Source organism: Stegostoma tigrinum, chromosome 36 (assembly GCF_030684315.1).
Source record: "Stegostoma tigrinum isolate sSteTig4 chromosome 36, sSteTig4.hap1, whole genome shotgun sequence".
Classification (NCBI taxonomy): Eukaryota; Metazoa; Chordata; class Chondrichthyes; order Orectolobiformes; family Stegostomatidae; genus Stegostoma; species Stegostoma tigrinum.
This window is the reverse complement of record NC_081389.1, coordinates 9,327,404-9,344,444: the sequence shown is the minus strand read 5'-3', so window position 1 is coordinate 9,344,444 and position 17,041 is coordinate 9,327,404. Positions and strand designations below refer to the sequence as shown.

General features: G+C 45.8%; 1 protein-coding gene across 11 annotated transcripts in view; it reads right to left on the bottom strand.

Moving 5' to 3' along the window:
* tln2b (talin 2b) overlaps window positions 1-17,041 on the bottom strand; it is a 357,717-nt gene that overhangs the window by 126,739 nt on the left and 213,937 nt on the right. For all 11 annotated transcript variants that reach the window (XM_059640204.1, XM_059640207.1, XM_059640203.1 and 8 more), the window contains 11 exons: window positions 16,459-16,588; window positions 12,586-12,738; window positions 11,745-11,887; window positions 10,344-10,471; window positions 9,623-9,686; window positions 6,917-7,021; window positions 5,421-5,576; window positions 4,485-4,586; window positions 3,003-3,079; window positions 2,157-2,337; window positions 1,740-1,853 (listed from right to left, as the gene is read on the bottom strand). In XM_059640204.1, the coding sequence (XP_059496187.1) occupies window positions 1,740-1,853; window positions 2,157-2,337; window positions 3,003-3,079; window positions 4,485-4,586; window positions 5,421-5,576; window positions 6,917-7,021; window positions 9,623-9,686; window positions 10,344-10,471; window positions 11,745-11,887; window positions 12,586-12,738; window positions 16,459-16,588 (1,353 nt within the window). The remainder of the gene's footprint in view (window positions 1-1,739; window positions 1,854-2,156; window positions 2,338-3,002; window positions 3,080-4,484; window positions 4,587-5,420; window positions 5,577-6,916; window positions 7,022-9,622; window positions 9,687-10,343; window positions 10,472-11,744; window positions 11,888-12,585; window positions 12,739-16,458; window positions 16,589-17,041) is intronic.

Below are 17,041 nucleotides of genomic sequence, written 5' to 3'. Positions count from 1 at the left end.
AGCAATATAGTCAGGATACAAATGGCTCCGATCCCATACTAACTGCCATCTGTGGCAGGGAACACCCACAAGACATTTGCTGCTGTTCAACCCATTCTAACCCCAGGTTCGAATCCCGCCACGGCAGCTGGAGGAGTTTGAATTCAATAAATATCTAGAATGAAGAGTCTAATGATGACTGTGAATCCATTGTCAATTGTTGCAAAAATCCATCTGGATCACTAATGTCCTTGAGGAAAGGAAACTGCCATCCTTACCTGGTCTGGCCTACATGTGACTCCAGACCCACAGCAATGTGGTTGAATCTTAACTGCCCTCTGGGCAATTAGGGATGGGCAAAAAATGCTGCCTAGCCAGCAACGCCTATGTTCTGTAAATGAATATATGAAATCCCATTCCCAGTCATATCTGATAACACATGGCTGCCTTTAAAAACAAATATATACTGCTCTGCCAGCTCTCGGACCTCTCATGGAGACCTATTATGTGCAATAGCTTTGAGAGGGGAAAGATTTAAAACAGATCTGAGGGGTAACTTTTTCACGCAGAGGGTGGTGCATGCATGGAACGAGCTGCCAGAGGAAGTGGTGGAGGTCGGTACAATTACAACATTTAAGAGGCATCTGGAGGAGGAAGGGTTTAGAGGGATATGGGCCAAATGCTGGCAAATGCAACCAGATTAATTTTGGATATCTGGTCGGCATGGACGAGTTGGATCAAATGATCTGTTTCTGTGCTGTACATCTTTATCTATTAAAAAAACACACAACACTGCATTCCATCCAATCCATTTTGACAGTCAGTGCAAATGACGTTATGTTCCCAATGGGCTATTGGGAACAAGATGAGTGGGATATTAAATGGGATGGACGTGCAGGACAGGAGCTGTCAGAGTGCAATATCTCCTTGTCCAAGAGCCATTAAACAAGTCCCCTTCGCATTTCTCTCCTGAGCTTCACATCCTGAATGACCTGAATTCAAGCTGAAAGCCTTGGCTTGGTCAATTGGGAGACAGAACTACAAGATCAGTCTCACATCAGGAAGGGCTACAAATTCATTTTATCCATGTGCGGGGTTTTGGTCAGGATTAGTAAATGAGATTTTTTTGCTAAATATCTTTCCCTAAGAATTTCCACTTAAGAATCTGTACCTTTACACGCAAGATAGCGCCGTAAGTGGCAACTTGTCAACTTTTCACTCCAATCATTTGAGTAAGTTTGACAAAAAAACTAACTCAAATTCAAGTTTTAATATCCCCGTGAACTCAATTTCTTGCCAGAACTCTGCACAGGGCAGTTAGGAGTTAAACACATTGCTGTGGGTCTGGAGTCACGTGTAGGCCAGACCATGTAAGGATGGCAGCTTACTTCCCCTGGAAAGACATCGCGACGTTTTAACAGCAACTGACTGTTGTTATACAATTGCCATTAGGCTCACTTTCCTTTTCAAATTCCAAATTTTTACTGAATTTGAATTTCACAATCTGCCACGGCAGGATTTGAACCCATGTCCCCAGAACATTAACCTGAGACACCAGCAATATTATCACAATGCCACCGTCTCGACCCACAAGTGAAGACAGTCCCCGCAAAATGTGTGCTCATAACTCAATCCATCAAGAGTTACGTTTAACAATAAATAAAACCAGGCCCCAGTGCTTTCCACTTCGAGAACAAATTGAAGGGTACAATTATCATTTGAAACACGGAGGGATGAGAAGCAGGAACAATCAGACTCACCATGTCCTGCCCCAGTGGGGGTAAATTATCTATCTCAGTCAGGTCAGACTGAGCGTGCTGAACCGCCTGTATACTGGAGTTAATGGTTCCCATTAATGCTTGCTGTGCTGATGTCTGTTATGCAGAGCAAATTAGTAAAGCCAGTTAGCATCAAGTAAAACATTTCTTCCAAAAATTAAAGGTGCATATTAATCAACGTATATCAGTGTCTGAATCGATGGTGAAATTATTCTAAAACAACCTTTAACTTATTAGAAATAAATGATAAAGAGACTGAATCCAAAAGGCAAATTAAAGAGTTTCCAAAGGAACTAGTGCAATAAATATACTTTATTGTTAATGCATTGTGACTGGACGACAAACTGTGAAGTAAGTTCTTACTGAGTACCGGATCAAAATGTAATTCCAGGTTCCTACCAGTGGGGGCATGTGGCCCCGGTGCATTTGCCCACTCAGGATCTGTTGCTGCGGAACTGGCATCGTGCCCGTGTTGAAGCTCTCCGGCCCACCAGCACCCGGCCTCATCACAGCGGGCAGCGCCACGGACGCATGCTCGATCTTCCCCGTCTTATTAAACTGCTGCTGCAATATGGTGGATCTGCAGAGAGCAGCCCAGGAGAGAGCGGAGTTAGTCGCCGGGGAAGTGAGGGTGGGAGGGGGTGGCGCGCAGATTTCAACTGCTGTCAGAGCGGAAGACTCTGAACTTACACGGCACCTTTTGCCACCTCGGGATATCCCGGCAGTCGCTGCAAGAAATGCGGCAGCCAATTTGCAAACAGAAAGCACCCGATGGACAGTGACGCAACAATAACCAGCTACTGGTGACATTGGACAGGGAGATAATCATAGACAGGGACACGAGGGATGGCCACGCACAGGGCCAGGAGACCTCATACATCCACCGCAGGAGGAAAAGACGGGGAGACTCTCTGAGGAGCCTCCCCCTCAACAAGACATCACACTCCCTCAGGGAGGTGTCAGCTTGATGACAACAAGCTCAAATCCTGGAGGGAGACTCAAACCCACCACGTTCTGACTCAGAGCTGACCCCACTCCCCACCTGCCCAAAACGGAGCTCACAATTTAGTTTGAAGCAAACAGTCGGTTTTGAAGAGTCAAATTTTATAACGAGGGAAATATGTTCGTTCTCTCGCTTAACATTTCAGATCTCATTGTATTCTGGAAATTAGTAGGAAGGTTCCTGTATTTTCTGGCCGGCAGCGATGCAAGAATAGTTACGGTTAAATAGTTCTGATTCTTTACTTTTTTGGAGAAACAGATTCTTCCAGCATCGTTGACTCTTCATCTCCTTCCAGTCCAAATCGATCCTTACTTTGCTTCTACAATGGGGCAGGAAGGAGGAAGTGTCTGAGACATCACAAACATACACTGTTATCACTCTCATTATGATTAACCAAAGAATCTGGAGACTTCTCTGGGAATCTCACATAATTATACAGAAAATACAACCAAGAAACAGGCTCTTTCAACCCAACCGATCGATATTGGTGGTGGTCTCAAACATGAGCCACAATTCCAATCCCATCAGCCCTATTTCCCTATCCTAAGCACACCCCTCCCCTTCAACAATCTACCAACCCCAATCTTAAACAGTCATTTAATAACACAACCCACAGCCAACTGGTCTTTACACAACAGCATCCTATACTTGTCTTTGAAAACCTTGAGGGTTTCAGCTATAAGGGAAGGGAAGGGCTGGGTTTTTTCCCCGCTGGAGATTAGGCGGTCGAGGGGTTACCTTAGAGAGGTTTCTAAAATCATGAGAGGTGCAGATAAGGTGAATGGCAGGTGTCTTTTACTTGGGCGGGGGACTTCTAGAACGCGGGACATATTTTTAATGTGAGAGGAGAAAGATTTAAAAAAGCCTTGAGGGGCAACTTTTTTAGTTTGTGTGGGAAACGAGCTTCCGGAGGAAGTGGTGGGTGTGGGGTACAGTAACAATGCTGAAAAGACATTTGCATAAGTACATGTATAAGAAATGTTTGGAGGGATGTGAGCAAAGTGCAGGCAGGTGGGTCTAGTTTAGTTTGGGAATATGGTTGGAGTGGACTGGTTAGACCAAAGGGTCTATTTTGGTGTTGTGTGACAACCCTGCTGAATTTTACTCATTATTTACCCATTAAAGTAAGCACAGACAATTTAGTTGCTAATTACCAATGGCAGTTTAACAAACTGATAACAATTAAAGCACTACCAATCAACTGCTCTGGCCCAGACGAGTAATAATTTAAACTAATCAGTAGCAGTAAATTTTGCTTAGTGGTTTAAAGCAATCCGAAATTGCAATTATAACTGTTCCAAAGGAATTGTTGAGCTCTGGAACAGAGCAACTGGGCAAGACATTCTTCTGTGGCAAGACAGCTGCTCAGAGACAGGCAAGACTGGGAGGGAGAGGGCAACGTCACTGCCATGGACCAGAGGAGGATGATGGACTGGTGAACTGTTTGAAAAGCCAAGCAAAGGCAAAAGCAACAAGGAATCAAACTTGGATTTGGGCTGATTCAGAGCTGAGGCAGAGCAGGAACTCAGCAGAGAGCCTCAAACATGGTGCCACAGGGTGTAGACTTCAGAGGAATTAAATGTACATTAGAAAGAGCGATAGGCATTTGGCCGATAGTTGAGGAGGAACGTGAGAAGGGTGGGAGGTTGGGTCACAGGAATGATGAGCTTCAATTGGCAGCATGCCTTTTTGTTTTCAATTTGTCCCAGCAAAAGTGTACTGACCTTCTTGAGGATGATGTCAATATAACCAGCGATTAGCTGAGAGATCTGTTCACCCTCTGTCGTCTGAACAGAATAGTAGCTTTCCTGGTATTCTCCAAAATCCTACAGAGAAAGGCAGAATTCTGTGACGACTTACACCAAGTGCCTCGTGAAAAACATAGTCCAGAGGATATTCAGCCCAGACGTTAGCTGCTTCCTAGTTGTTTATGAAATAAAAACCAAAAGAACAGCTGTAAGTCAGGAACCAAGACAGAAGTTGCTAGAAAAGCTCAGCAGGTCTGGCAGCATCTGTGAAGGGGAAAGGTCACCGGACCCGAAATGTTATTTCCGATTTTCTCTTCACAGATGCTGTCAGACCTGCTGAGCTTTTCCAGCAACTTCTGTCTTGGTTCCAAGTACTTTACATTGTCCCAAGCTGTTGGGTTGGCCACGCTAAATTATCCGTATCGTACAGGGATGTGCAAGCTGTGAGAATATGGGAAATGCAGGGTTATAGGGACAGGGTAAGTGGGGTGGATTTGAGTGGGATGCTCTTCAGACGGTTGGTGTGAGCTCGATCAGAAGAATGGCCTGCTCCCGCCTAAGGTTCTCAGCAATGGAGGGTCACCCAATCGCCCTGTACCTATGTAGGGGGCCCTTGCGGGTAGTGGGGGAGTGAAGAAAGCGCGAAGAAGACTCCACAGCTGTCATGGTGTACGTAGTGCTTAAAGGAGCTGTGGACCCAAAGCCTGGGTCTTTGGCAGTCTGCAGGGGCTAATCGAACTATCTGGGATCTCCTGGGTTTCCTGATCAGGCAATGCAGCTATTCACCTGGAAAACAAAAGCACATGGAGCTTCTCAGCTTTCGTGACCTTTCTGCAAACAAGCCGGGTCAGGCCCAGAGACCAACAGCTCAGAAACTGCGGGCAGTGAGAACAACTATTTCCAGTATCCTACCAGAGTGAAGCTCTTTGGAGAGGCTGCCCAGCGTTTGACGGTTGTGAGGGGCCACTCCTGCATCACTTCTTTGGTCTTTTCATCGACGCGCATCACCGAATCCTTGGTAATGCCCAGGAGTCGAGGAACTAACTTGTTCTTCCCTTTCATTTTTTCCTAGAAGAAAAAAAATGCCATTCATATGTAACAGTCCACCTGACATGAAATCAGTGCCAATCTTGCTCAGTTTGCTTCCAATGCAGTGTTTAGACATTCCAAACTGTTTTCCAAATACATTGGACAGAAGTCTCCATTCTCTGGGCTGTCCCACTCATTTGCTGTCAAGATGGCCAAACTCTCCAGCTGACTCTTCACAGCATCGGCCACCCCATCACTTCCTCCCATCAGACCGTGCAGACAGCAGCCCTGGGCCCTTCTCTGAAATCAAGGTCCCGGGCATGGAAATGATCATGTAATCACTGAAAGTTATAGAACAGAAGAAGGCCATTCAACCCATCGTTTCTGTGGATCAGCAAGATCGTGAAATTGAGAGTCTTTTTCCCTCAGGTTTGGTTATTCTGTAGGGAGAGAGATTAACAGTCCTCATTGAAAGAAGATTCTGAGGGGGCCTACTAGGGTCAACACAGAAATGGTTTCTATTATAGACACCACTGCCTCACGATAATGGGCCAGTCAACTGAGGCAAGGAAAATAACTTGATCAAAAGGGTTGAGTGTCTTTGGAACTCTCTACACCATTGAGATGAGGTGCTCACTTGCTCACTACATTTAAGGCATAGTGAATAGAATCTTTGGAGTTTCAGGGAACCGAAAGCTATGGGGGGTGGGCAGGAAAGTGCAGTTTCAGTTTCAGCAAGGTCAGTTGTGATTGTTTCGAATGGTACCGCAAGCTCGATGGGCTGAATCATCTCCTCTTGCTCTCATTTACTGGGGAGGTGATGCCCTTATGGTAATGTTCCAGGGGCCCGGCATCAAATCCTACCACAGCAGATGGTGGAACCTGAATTCAACATTTTTTTTTAAAAATCCGGAACAAAGTGTCAGGAAAATGAAATTAAGAGTCTAATGAAATGGGGGACAAAAAACCCAATGGTTCACTGATGTTGTTTAGGGGGGGAAACTAGCTGGTCTGGCTCCCATGTGATTCCAGACCCACAGCAATGTGGTTGACTTTTAACAGCCCTCTGGGAAGTTAAGGATGGGCAATAAATGCTGGTCTAGCCAACAACATCCTCATCCCATGAACGATTTAAACCTGTTTCCTGTGCTGTGTTCTATGACATTACTTTTCTGTTTCAGCTCCCGACAACTCAGTCACTTTATCCAACAAATGAACGCAGACAGAACAGAGTCCAGGAATAATAATCATCAAGTGTGGTCATTAAAAGTCTACTGAATGTTCAACACACACTAAACCAGCTCACATAGTTTCACAAACTGAGGGCCAGCTGCTAACTGACAGCATGTGTAAACTGGCGAAGCAGGTGAAAATTTTACCTTCACCAAAAAGAATGACACCCCATAGGTTCGGAGCGAGCGAGCCAACTTAACATATTTAACTTTTGCTTCAATCTCAGTCATTTCCCCGCAGTTCTTGTGTTCCTAGTGTAAAGGAAACAAATCAGAAAATAAGTATTTGCAAAAGTGATGGTTGTTTAACTTCTCTGGATAATAACACTCTTCTTGCTCATGTTTCCTGACCACTTCACACCCCCTACACTTCTTTTGTCTTGCTGAACAGCACAGTGGCTCAGTGGTTAGCACCGCTGTCTACACAGCACCAGGGACCCGGGTTTAATTCCACCCCTTGGGTGACTGGCACATACTCCCTGCATCTGCGTGGATTTCCTCCGGGTTCCCTGGTTTCCTCCCACAGTCAAACATTTGCAGGTTCGGTGGATTGGCTATGCTTAAAAACCCTTCCTGTAATGTCCAGGGATGTGTAGGTTAGGTTGAATATGGGATAGGGTTGGGGTAGCTGACTCTGGGTGAGACCCTCTTTGGAGGGTTGGTGCAGACTTGATGGACTGACTGGCCTTTCCCTGTCTTTAGGTTTTGAAGGTCACGCATATTATCTTTCAAGAAGTATTGCTACATATATTTTGCAGAGTTTAAATCTTTTATTAATTACCTTTACATGACTGCATGAGTCAGTTTTGTTTAAAATAAATTTGTTCTTTATTTATTACTTCAAGAATCTAGGTGAATTGTTTCTGATGTTTAGCTATGTACAGTCTGATATATGGATGTGAGTTTGCTCGCTGAGCTGGAAGGTTAGTTTTCAGACATTTCGTCACCATTCTAGGTAACATCATCAGTGAGCCTCCGGTGAAGCGCTGGTGTTATGTCCCGCTTTCTATTTATCTGGTTAGGACATCACCAACCCAAGGAAACCTAACCAGATAAATAGAAAGCGGGACATAACACCAGCGCTTCGTCGGAGGCTCACTGATGATGTTTCCTAGAATGGTGACGAAACTTCTGAAAACTAACCTTCCAGCTCAGTGAGCAAACTCACATCCAGAACCTCAACCTGAGCTACAAATCTTCTCAAAGCTCGCTAGTCTGATATATTGTTTATATTACACACACTTCCCAAACCGACAATCAATACTATGTAGAAGGACAGAGGCAGCAGATACAAGGCAACATCACCCCAGCAAGTTTCCCTTCGAGCCACTCACCATCCTGACATGGAAATAGACACAGGTCCTTCACCGTCGCTGGGTCAATATCCCAGAACTCCTCCCTAATCACATCGTGGGTCAACCTACAGCATATGGACTGCAGTGGTTCAAGAAAGCAGCTCACCACCACCTTCTCAAAGGCAACTAGGGATGGGCAATAAATGCTGGCCAGCCAGTGACACCCACATCCCATGAGGAAACTTAAAGTATATATTTAGCAATATCACCTCCTTGTTTAAACACAAACTTCATTGAGGCCAATGAGGAGTGGGACAAGTGATGCAGTTATAATGAAAACTCTTGAGATGCAGAAAGCACAGGGAAAGGGAATTCGACAGAATAACTGGTGATGAAGCAGTCAAGCATTTCTTTCCTTGTGTTTAATTGTATCCATATAGTGGACTTGAACAGATTTCACTTAAACATGTGTAAATGGTCATTAATTGCGATATGTAAGACTCTCACTGTCACAGACACTCCTTGGTGTTTCTGGGCCAGACAAACTCCCCAATTCAGAGAACCTAGAGTGTGCTCATTCCATCACACATCACAAAATCTGCATTGGCTCACCCATGTTTAGCATGGGAGGCAATGGCTTAGTAGTATTATTGTTAGATCATTAATCCAGAGACCGAGGGAATGTTCTGGAGACATAGATTCAAATCCTGCCGTGGCAGGAGGTGAAATTTGGACTCTTTTTTTTCCAAAAAGAACTGAAATTAAGAGTCTAATGATGACCATGAATCGATTGTTGGAAAAACCGATCTGTTTTAATGTCCTTTAGGGAAGGAAACTGCCATCCTTATCTGATCTGGCCTACACGTGACTCCAGATCCACAGTAACATGGTTGACTCATAACTGCCCTCTGAGGTGGACAATAAACACTGGCATATCCAGGAGTGCCCTCATCCCATAACTGAATAAAGTTTGAAAAAGAGACAGTAACTGTGTGACCACGGATGCTGATTAGCCAGTGGGCCATGACCTCTGGGAGTCCAGCCTTGTGCTACAAGGGCACCCTACAAATGAGTGAAGAAGATGGTGGACAGTGACTCTAACAATGGAGTGGCCATTACTGCTGGCCCTAAGCCCTGGAGGCTGAATGGCTGAAAGGGTTTCGGAGGAAGTAAGGGGGAAACAAAATGCTCAGCTGTGCAGAAGGGAGCCCAGGGCAAACAGAGGCCAGGGAATCTTGGCCCCTTTTCCCCAGCCTACCATCTTCCCGACGGGCCTGCTGACACACATCAGGGGATGACTCAATGGTGAAAATCATTATCCTACCAGATGGAGTGCTGCCACAACCCACAACTGAAACTGCAAGGTAACAGTGTTCAGAGATGAGTGCTTGTAATGTTTCAATCTGCAAATAAATGGCAGACTGTGGAAACGCTGGCTCTAGTACCATCCTTCAGTGACTGCCTCTCCAAGCATTCGTGCACTCCCTGCTCCATTGTGAAAGACAGGCAGATGCTTTACACTGTGCTAGGGCAGTTCAGAGTGAAACTGCGTGTGTACCTGAAAGATCTTCTTCTCCGCATTCCTCTGCTTGATGTACTCCTTTGGCAAGAACTCCTTCAAACTGGAAGACAAGGCGTGAGAGAGTGTTAAAGCTGATCATCACCAGTCACACATAACCCAGGTCAGAAATACCTCCCTGTCACATCCTGGATGAGTGCAGCCCCAACAACACTCAAGAAGCTGGACAGCATCCAGGGCAAAGCAGCCGCTTGATTGGCATCACATCCACAAACATCCACTCCCTCCATCACTGACGCTCAGTAGTAGAAGTGTATTATCTACAAGGTGCACTGCAGAAATTCACCAAAGATCCTCAGGCAGAACGTTCCAAGCCTACGACCACTTCCAACTAGAAGGACAAGGGCAGCAGATACATGGGAAAACCACCACCTCCAAGTTCCCCTTCAAGCCACGTTCCATCCTGAATTGGAAATGCATCGTCATTCCTTCATTGTCGCTGGGTCAGAATCTTGGAATTCCCTTGGGTCAACCCACAGCACACGGACTTCAGCGATTTAAGAAGGCAGCTCACCGCCACCTTCTCAGGGGCACAACTAGGGGTGAGCATTAAATGCCAGCGCAGCTAGCTATGCCCACATCCTGTAAAAACTATCCCTGCCCATGAGGTAGACACTGCCACCTGACTCTACCTTCCCACAACCCTGCCACCCCCGACAGGTCGCATCTCTGACACTCTCAGCATCATCTGGAAACTCACTCAAGAAATCCAGGCTTGTGCTTGTGTTCCACGTGGGGTCCAAACTGGATTTGAGCCTGAATGCCCCCAAATTCACAGGCTTTTTCGAAGGAGACTGGGTGGGATCCGTTCAGAATATCATCTCGAGCCTTTAAAACAACAGACATGCATCAACTTTACTTAAAGAGAAATAAAAGCACCATTCAGAGAGAGATGGAGCAAGGGTGAGTGCAAGCAAGAGTGTGAACGAGACAGCGAGTGAGAGAGAGAAAGCATGAATGAGAGGGGGAGAGGGAGAGAGAGAGTGACAATGAGTGTGAGTGAGTGTGTGAGTGAGAGGCAGCATGAAAGAGTGTGTATGGGACACAGTGAGAGAGAGAGAAAGTGAGAGAGAGGGTGAGAGAGAGTGCAAGTGAGTGACACAGCGAGTGCGAATGAGAGATTCAGCGAATTAGAGAGAGTGAATTAGAGAACGAGCGCGAATTAGAGAACGAGCGCGAATTACAGAGGGGGCAAGTTAGAAAAAGAGCAAAGGAGAGAGTGAATGTTAGAGAGAACAAGTATGAGTGAGTCTTAGAAAGGGAAAGATTGTGCGAGACAGTTGGAGGGAGACTGATAATGGGAGTGAGAGTGTCAGCTAGGGTATTATGCACAGTTGTGGGTGTGACATGATAGGAAAGATGTGAATACACTGGATAGAGTGCAGAAGTGATTTACAAGAATGGTTCCAGGGATGAGAAACTTCACTGATGAGGATAGATTGAAGCAGTTGGGGCTGGTCTTCTTGGAGAGGAGGGGGCTGGGAGGATTTCTGACAGAGGTTTTTAAATCACGATCAGGCTGGATAGAGGAGAGACAGTGAAGCTGTTCCCAATCAAAAAAGGAACAAGAGCAAGGGGGACAAATGTTAAAGTGATGCGCCGATGATAAAAGGGTGATGTGAACAGAAAGACAATTTTCCACAGCAACTGGTAAGGGTGTGTTTTTTTTTGTCTCATGGGAAATGGGAATTCTAGTTCTTCAAGGACAACCTGGAGACAGAGGCCTCGAACAAACACAGAAGTTGCTGGAAAAGCTCAGCAGGTCTAGCAGCATCTGTGATGAAAAAATCAGAGCTAACGTTTTGGGTTAACGACCCTTCCTCAGAACCAGCCTAGATACTGGCTCAAGCCTGAACTGGCACAGGGTCCTGGTGAGATGTGCTTAGGTGTCTGTTTTACGCCTGTAAAATGGCCACAATGCGATTCAGCCCAAAGGCCGTGAACATACTTCCAAGGTTTCGTCCAAGTTATCAGTTTCTCTAATCAAGCTCAACGCTGTGACCACCGCTCCCCGCCGCCCTCCCCGCCGCCCCCCCCCACCCCCCCACCCCCCCACCACCGCCCCCACGCAGTGAAGGAACCAGTGAAAGAAATCCTGCACCTGGACATACAGCAGATTCAGCTGCACTGGATCTCGGGAATCAACGTTCTGGTCAGAGTAAAAGAACTTGCGTCTTAACAACAGTGTTTCGTTTTCATCAACACCCTGCTCTCGGAAGGTTCGACTGTGATCCAACCAGTTCACTGTCGGAGACACAAAAATCAAGCAACATCATCCTCACATGTTATCCCCTCTATCAAGTCCCTTGGCCAACCCCTTGAGGATTAAAAACCATCTCCAGACCGCTGCCTTCAACCAGGCCTCAAACCTCACAAGAAGCTGACAGGAGATCACAGAACCTCTCGCAGAGGCCATCCTGCCAGCTGGGCATGTGCCAGATCTTTGAAAGCGCTCTTCACTTTCTCGCATTTTTAAGAAATCTAACCTGAGACACACTGTTTGCCTGTCCAATTTGATCTCTCCCCCAGGTAAGGGAAGTGGGAGACTCCTAATCATTCAATACCTTCCGAAAATATAACCCAACGAACATAGAGATTTTGTACAGAATTCTGGGATCTGACTAAGTGTTTTTTTCGTTTGAGACTATTTCAAAGTTTTTGAGAAGGTCTGTAGCTCGAGGTTGCAGACTTGCTGGCCAAGTCAGAGTGTTTGATTGCAGACATTTTGTCATGCTGCTAGGTAACATCGTCAGTGTGTCTCTGGAGATGATGTTACCTCACAAGGTGACGAAACGTCTGCAATCAAACACACCAGCTTGGCGAGCAACTCTGCCAGCTTTGCATTTTCAGTGATACCTCAAATTTATTCGAGACACCATTAGCGACCCACAACTTTTGAACAACCCACAGACCACCTTCCATTCTAAACCAACACGCCTTACAATCGTCATCAGTGTGAAGCTTTGCCTTTAACTTCTCCATCTTCTTCTCATCCCGGTGCAGAGTTCTGTCTCTCTTCAATGTCGCTGTTCCGTCTTCTTTTTTCTCTTCAACAATGTCTTGAATCAAGGAGTACTCTTCATAATTGGTGATACCTGCAAATGACAGAAACATGAGCAATGTATACTGGGGTCGGGCGAAGATTGTCGGAAGCTGGAGGGAGTGCCCTGCTGACCAAAGGCGATGCTAAGACCTCAATGTCAAGTGCCATGGGTGACCGCTTGTGTGTCAGTTATGGTGCATGGTGGGTAACTTGCTCATCTCTCAGTCAGAGACTGGCTCAGATCCCACTCCCGGTGGAAGGCAGTGCTGCTGTGTTGAGGTTTTGGCTGAGGTGATAAACCGAGGATTCGTTCACCCTCTGAGGTGGGGGTTGAAGATCCCAATATTTCACTGTATAGCAAGGGAGCTCTCCTCAGTGTCATAGCTAATCGCTTGGAATGTTCAGTGCAGTTTTGATGAGAGTCACAGAGTCATACAGCACAGAAACAGACTCTTTGGTCCAACTGGTCCAGACCAAACATGTTTCCCAAACTAAACTAGTCCCACTTGCCTACGTTTGGCCCATTTCCCTTGGAACCGTTCCTATACAAGTACTTGTCCAAATGTCTTACAAATGTGGCAATACAGCTGTTCATTCCACATATGAGCCACCCTCTGTGTGAAAAGGTTCTCCCTTGGGTTCCTGTTAAATCTTTCCCCTCTTACCTTAACCTGAGCCCTCTAAGTTTTGGACTCCCGCTACCCTGGGTAAATGACCCTTGCTATTCACTTTACCTATGCTCCTCATGATTTTATAAACCTCTATTAGGTCACCCTCAACCTCCTGTACTCCAAGGAAAAAAGTTCCAGCCTATCCAGCCTCTCTTTGTAATTCAAAGCCCCCAAGTCCCAGTAACAGCCTGGTAAATCTCTTCTGAACCCTGTCCATTTTAATAACATAGAGAGCAGGGCAACAGGAACTGTAAACTGTACACCAAAAGTGGCCTCACCAACATCCTGTACAACTGCGACATGACATTCCAACCCCTATACTCAAAGGTCTGAGCAATGAAGGCAAGCATGCTAAGCGCCTTCTTAACCACCCTGTCTACCTGCAACGCAGATTTCAAAGAATCCCTAGGTCTTTCTGTTCGACAATGCTCCTCAGGGACCTACCATTAACTGTGTAAGTCTTGCCCTTGTATATCTTACCACAGGAACCAGAACTTGCCATCAAGGAGTGAAAGTTCACCAGACTGGTTGCTGGGAGGGCAGTTTTGTTGGATGAGGAGGCATTAGATGACTGAGCCTGTACCTTCTTGAGTTTAGAAGGATGAGGGAGGGATCTCACTGAAACATGTCAGATTCTGACAGGGGCTGGACAAACTGGATGGAGAGAGGACGTTTCCTTGGTTTTGGGATCCAAAACAAAGGGTCCTAGCCTCAGGAATGCAATGAGCCATTCCAGACTGAGATAAGAAGGCATCTGCTCAGAGGGTGGTCAACCTCTGGAATTCTCGACCATAGAACGCTGTGGAGGTCAAATCACCAAATATATTTAGGAAAGGATTGGGCTGTTTTCTGGAAGCTGAAGGTGTTAAGGGATATGGGAATGTGAGAGTATGACATTAGGATCAGCCATGGTTGTGTTGGTGGAGTGAACATAAGAACATAAGAAACAGGAGCAGGAGTAGGCCATCTGGCTCCTTGAGCCTGCTCCACCATTCAATAAGATCATGGCTAAGGTTTTCATGGACTCAGCTCCACCTACCCGCCCGCTCATCATGACCCTTAATTCTTTTACTGTTCAAAAATCTATCCATCTTTGCCTTAAAAACATTCAACATTCCCAAACTAAACTAGTCCCATTTGCCTGAGTTTGGCCCATTTCCCATAGAATCTTTCCTATCCAAGTACCTGTCTAAATGTCTTATAAATGTTGTAATATGGCTGTTCATTCCACATATGAGCCAATGAGGTATCCTCAACTGCTTCACTGGGCAGGGAATTCCACAACCCTTTGGGTAAACATGTTCTTCGTCAACTCAGTCCTAAACCTGCTCCCCTTATTTTGAAGCCCAGCCCCGTTTCAAGTTTCACCCTCCAATGGAAATCGCCTCCCTGCTTCTACCTTATCTATTCCCTTCATTACTTTATAAGATCCTGCCTCATTTTTCTAAATTCCAATGAGCAGTGTCCCAGTCTACTCAATCTCCCCTCATAAGCCAACCCTCCCAACTCTGGAATCAACCTAGTGAACCTCCTCTGCACCCCCTCCAGTGCCAGTACATCGTTTCTCACGTAAGACGACCCAAAGTGGGCAAACCGGAACGGAGAGAGCCATTCATTGTATTTTCTGTTTCAATACACAACCCACAACAAAGGCTTTGAACAGATAGTTTGATCGTTATCATACTGCTGTTTGTGGGAGCATGCTGTGGCCAAATCCATTGTCCTACTTTCCCATATAACAGCAGTGATGATTCTTCAACAAAGTATTTTGTTGGTTCTAAGATGCTGTAGGAAATCCTGAGGACGTGAAAGTTGCTGAATAAACGTAGAGCTTTCTCATTTAAATCTGAATGGCCTAACGTTGGCATTAAAGTCATGCTGGTTAGAAAACGGCCAATGAAGGATGAGCTTGGAGGGGGAGGGAGCTGGATTCTTCAGCAAGCAGGCTGAGCAAAAGAACTGTGCGAAAACGATTGGAGTACCCAGCAAAAGGGGAATGACAACTAGCATTTGGCATCTGTGGAGATGAAGCACAAGATCAGGGAGATGGAAGGCCTCTGGGATTTTCAGAGGGAGGCATCAAAGCCTCTTCCCTCACTCCCCACACCCACTTCCGGCTGTTTCCAGTCACTTCTGGTTCAGACCAGTTCCTAGCCTCTGCTTTTCACTCGTCTTGCCAACTGTCTGAATATCAACCAGTGACTGACAACCTGACATATCATGTGTTCAGTGCCTGTTGTAGAAAGGGCATTTTTAAACTGGAGAGGCTCAGAAAAGACTTACCAGGATATCGCTGGGAGTGGAAGGTGAAGTTGAATGGGCTGGGACTTTATTCACTGGAGGGTAGGAGGCTGTGGGGTGACCTTATAAGGGTTTATTAAATCATGAGGGGCACAGATAAGGTGAATAACCAAAGTCTTTTCCTGAAGGTGGAAGGGTTCAAAAGTAGACGGCTTAATTTCAAAGTGAGAGAAGAAAGATTGTAGAAGGGACAACCTCTTTTAGAAACAGCATAGGGGATGTGGGTATATGTGCAACATTTAAAAGAATTTGCATAAGTACATGAAAAGGAAAGGTTTGGAGGGATATGGGCCAAGTTCAGGTAGATGTTTGGGAACATGGTCAGCATGGTCTGGTTGGACTGAAGGGTGTGTTCCCATGCTGTGTGAATCTATGGCTCAAAAAAAGTGTGATAAAAACGAGGTCTCCAGTATTGTAAATCCTCAGTCAGCCCACAAAACATCTAAAATGAAAACGCAATCCACTCCGGGCCCGTTGTGTCATGCCCACTCCACCAACATGATCATAAAAGGTCCCTTTTCTCAATGCAGACTCTCGCTGTCCCCCATAAGCCCTTGAAACCTTTTAGTTTCTATCTAATTCTTTCTTAAATATATTCAGTGACTTGATATGAGCCAAATGAAGGCAAGTGGGACTGGTTTCATTTGGGAAACGTGGATGAGTTAGACCAAAGGGCATGTTTCCATGCTGCATGATTCAATGACTTGGCCTCCACAACCTTCTGTGGTTAAGAAAGCGAGAGGTAGGCCACTCCACCAGCCGATTTAACACTGGTCAAAACGACACGGAGAATTACAAACCTATTCGACTGCAAATGGGGACGAGTAGTTCGCCAACAGTCTTCGAATCATCGATCATGACCGTCTTCACTGCCCCATCCAGCATTCTCACTTTCTGAGGTCTCTGCTTTTTCTTATACTCCAGGATGTCCTAGGCAGGAGAAGTTCAAGTCAAGTACAAGACAAGTTCAGTCACAAAGCTCAGGAAAGTGGTTGAGCAGAGGTGTGTCAGTGGACTAGTATTTCTGAACCCCAGGCCCTTATCCCCGAGGACCAGGGTTCAAATCCCACCAGGGCAGATTGTGAAATTTGGAATTTATTAAAAATTTTGAATGGAAAGTTAATCAAATGGTGACCACGTTCAACTATTGTAAAACCCATTTGGTTCTTTAGGGAAGGAAAACTGTCATCCTTACCTGGTCTGGTCTACATGGTCCAGACTCTCAGCGATGTGGTTGACTCAAAACTGCCCTCTGAATGGACCTAACAAGTTGCTCACCTTAAAGGCAATTAGGAATGGACAGTAAATGTTCTCCTTGTCAGCTCCACCCATGTCTCACCGACAAATAAAAGCTAAAATAGTCCTATAAAGTATTGATAGGGC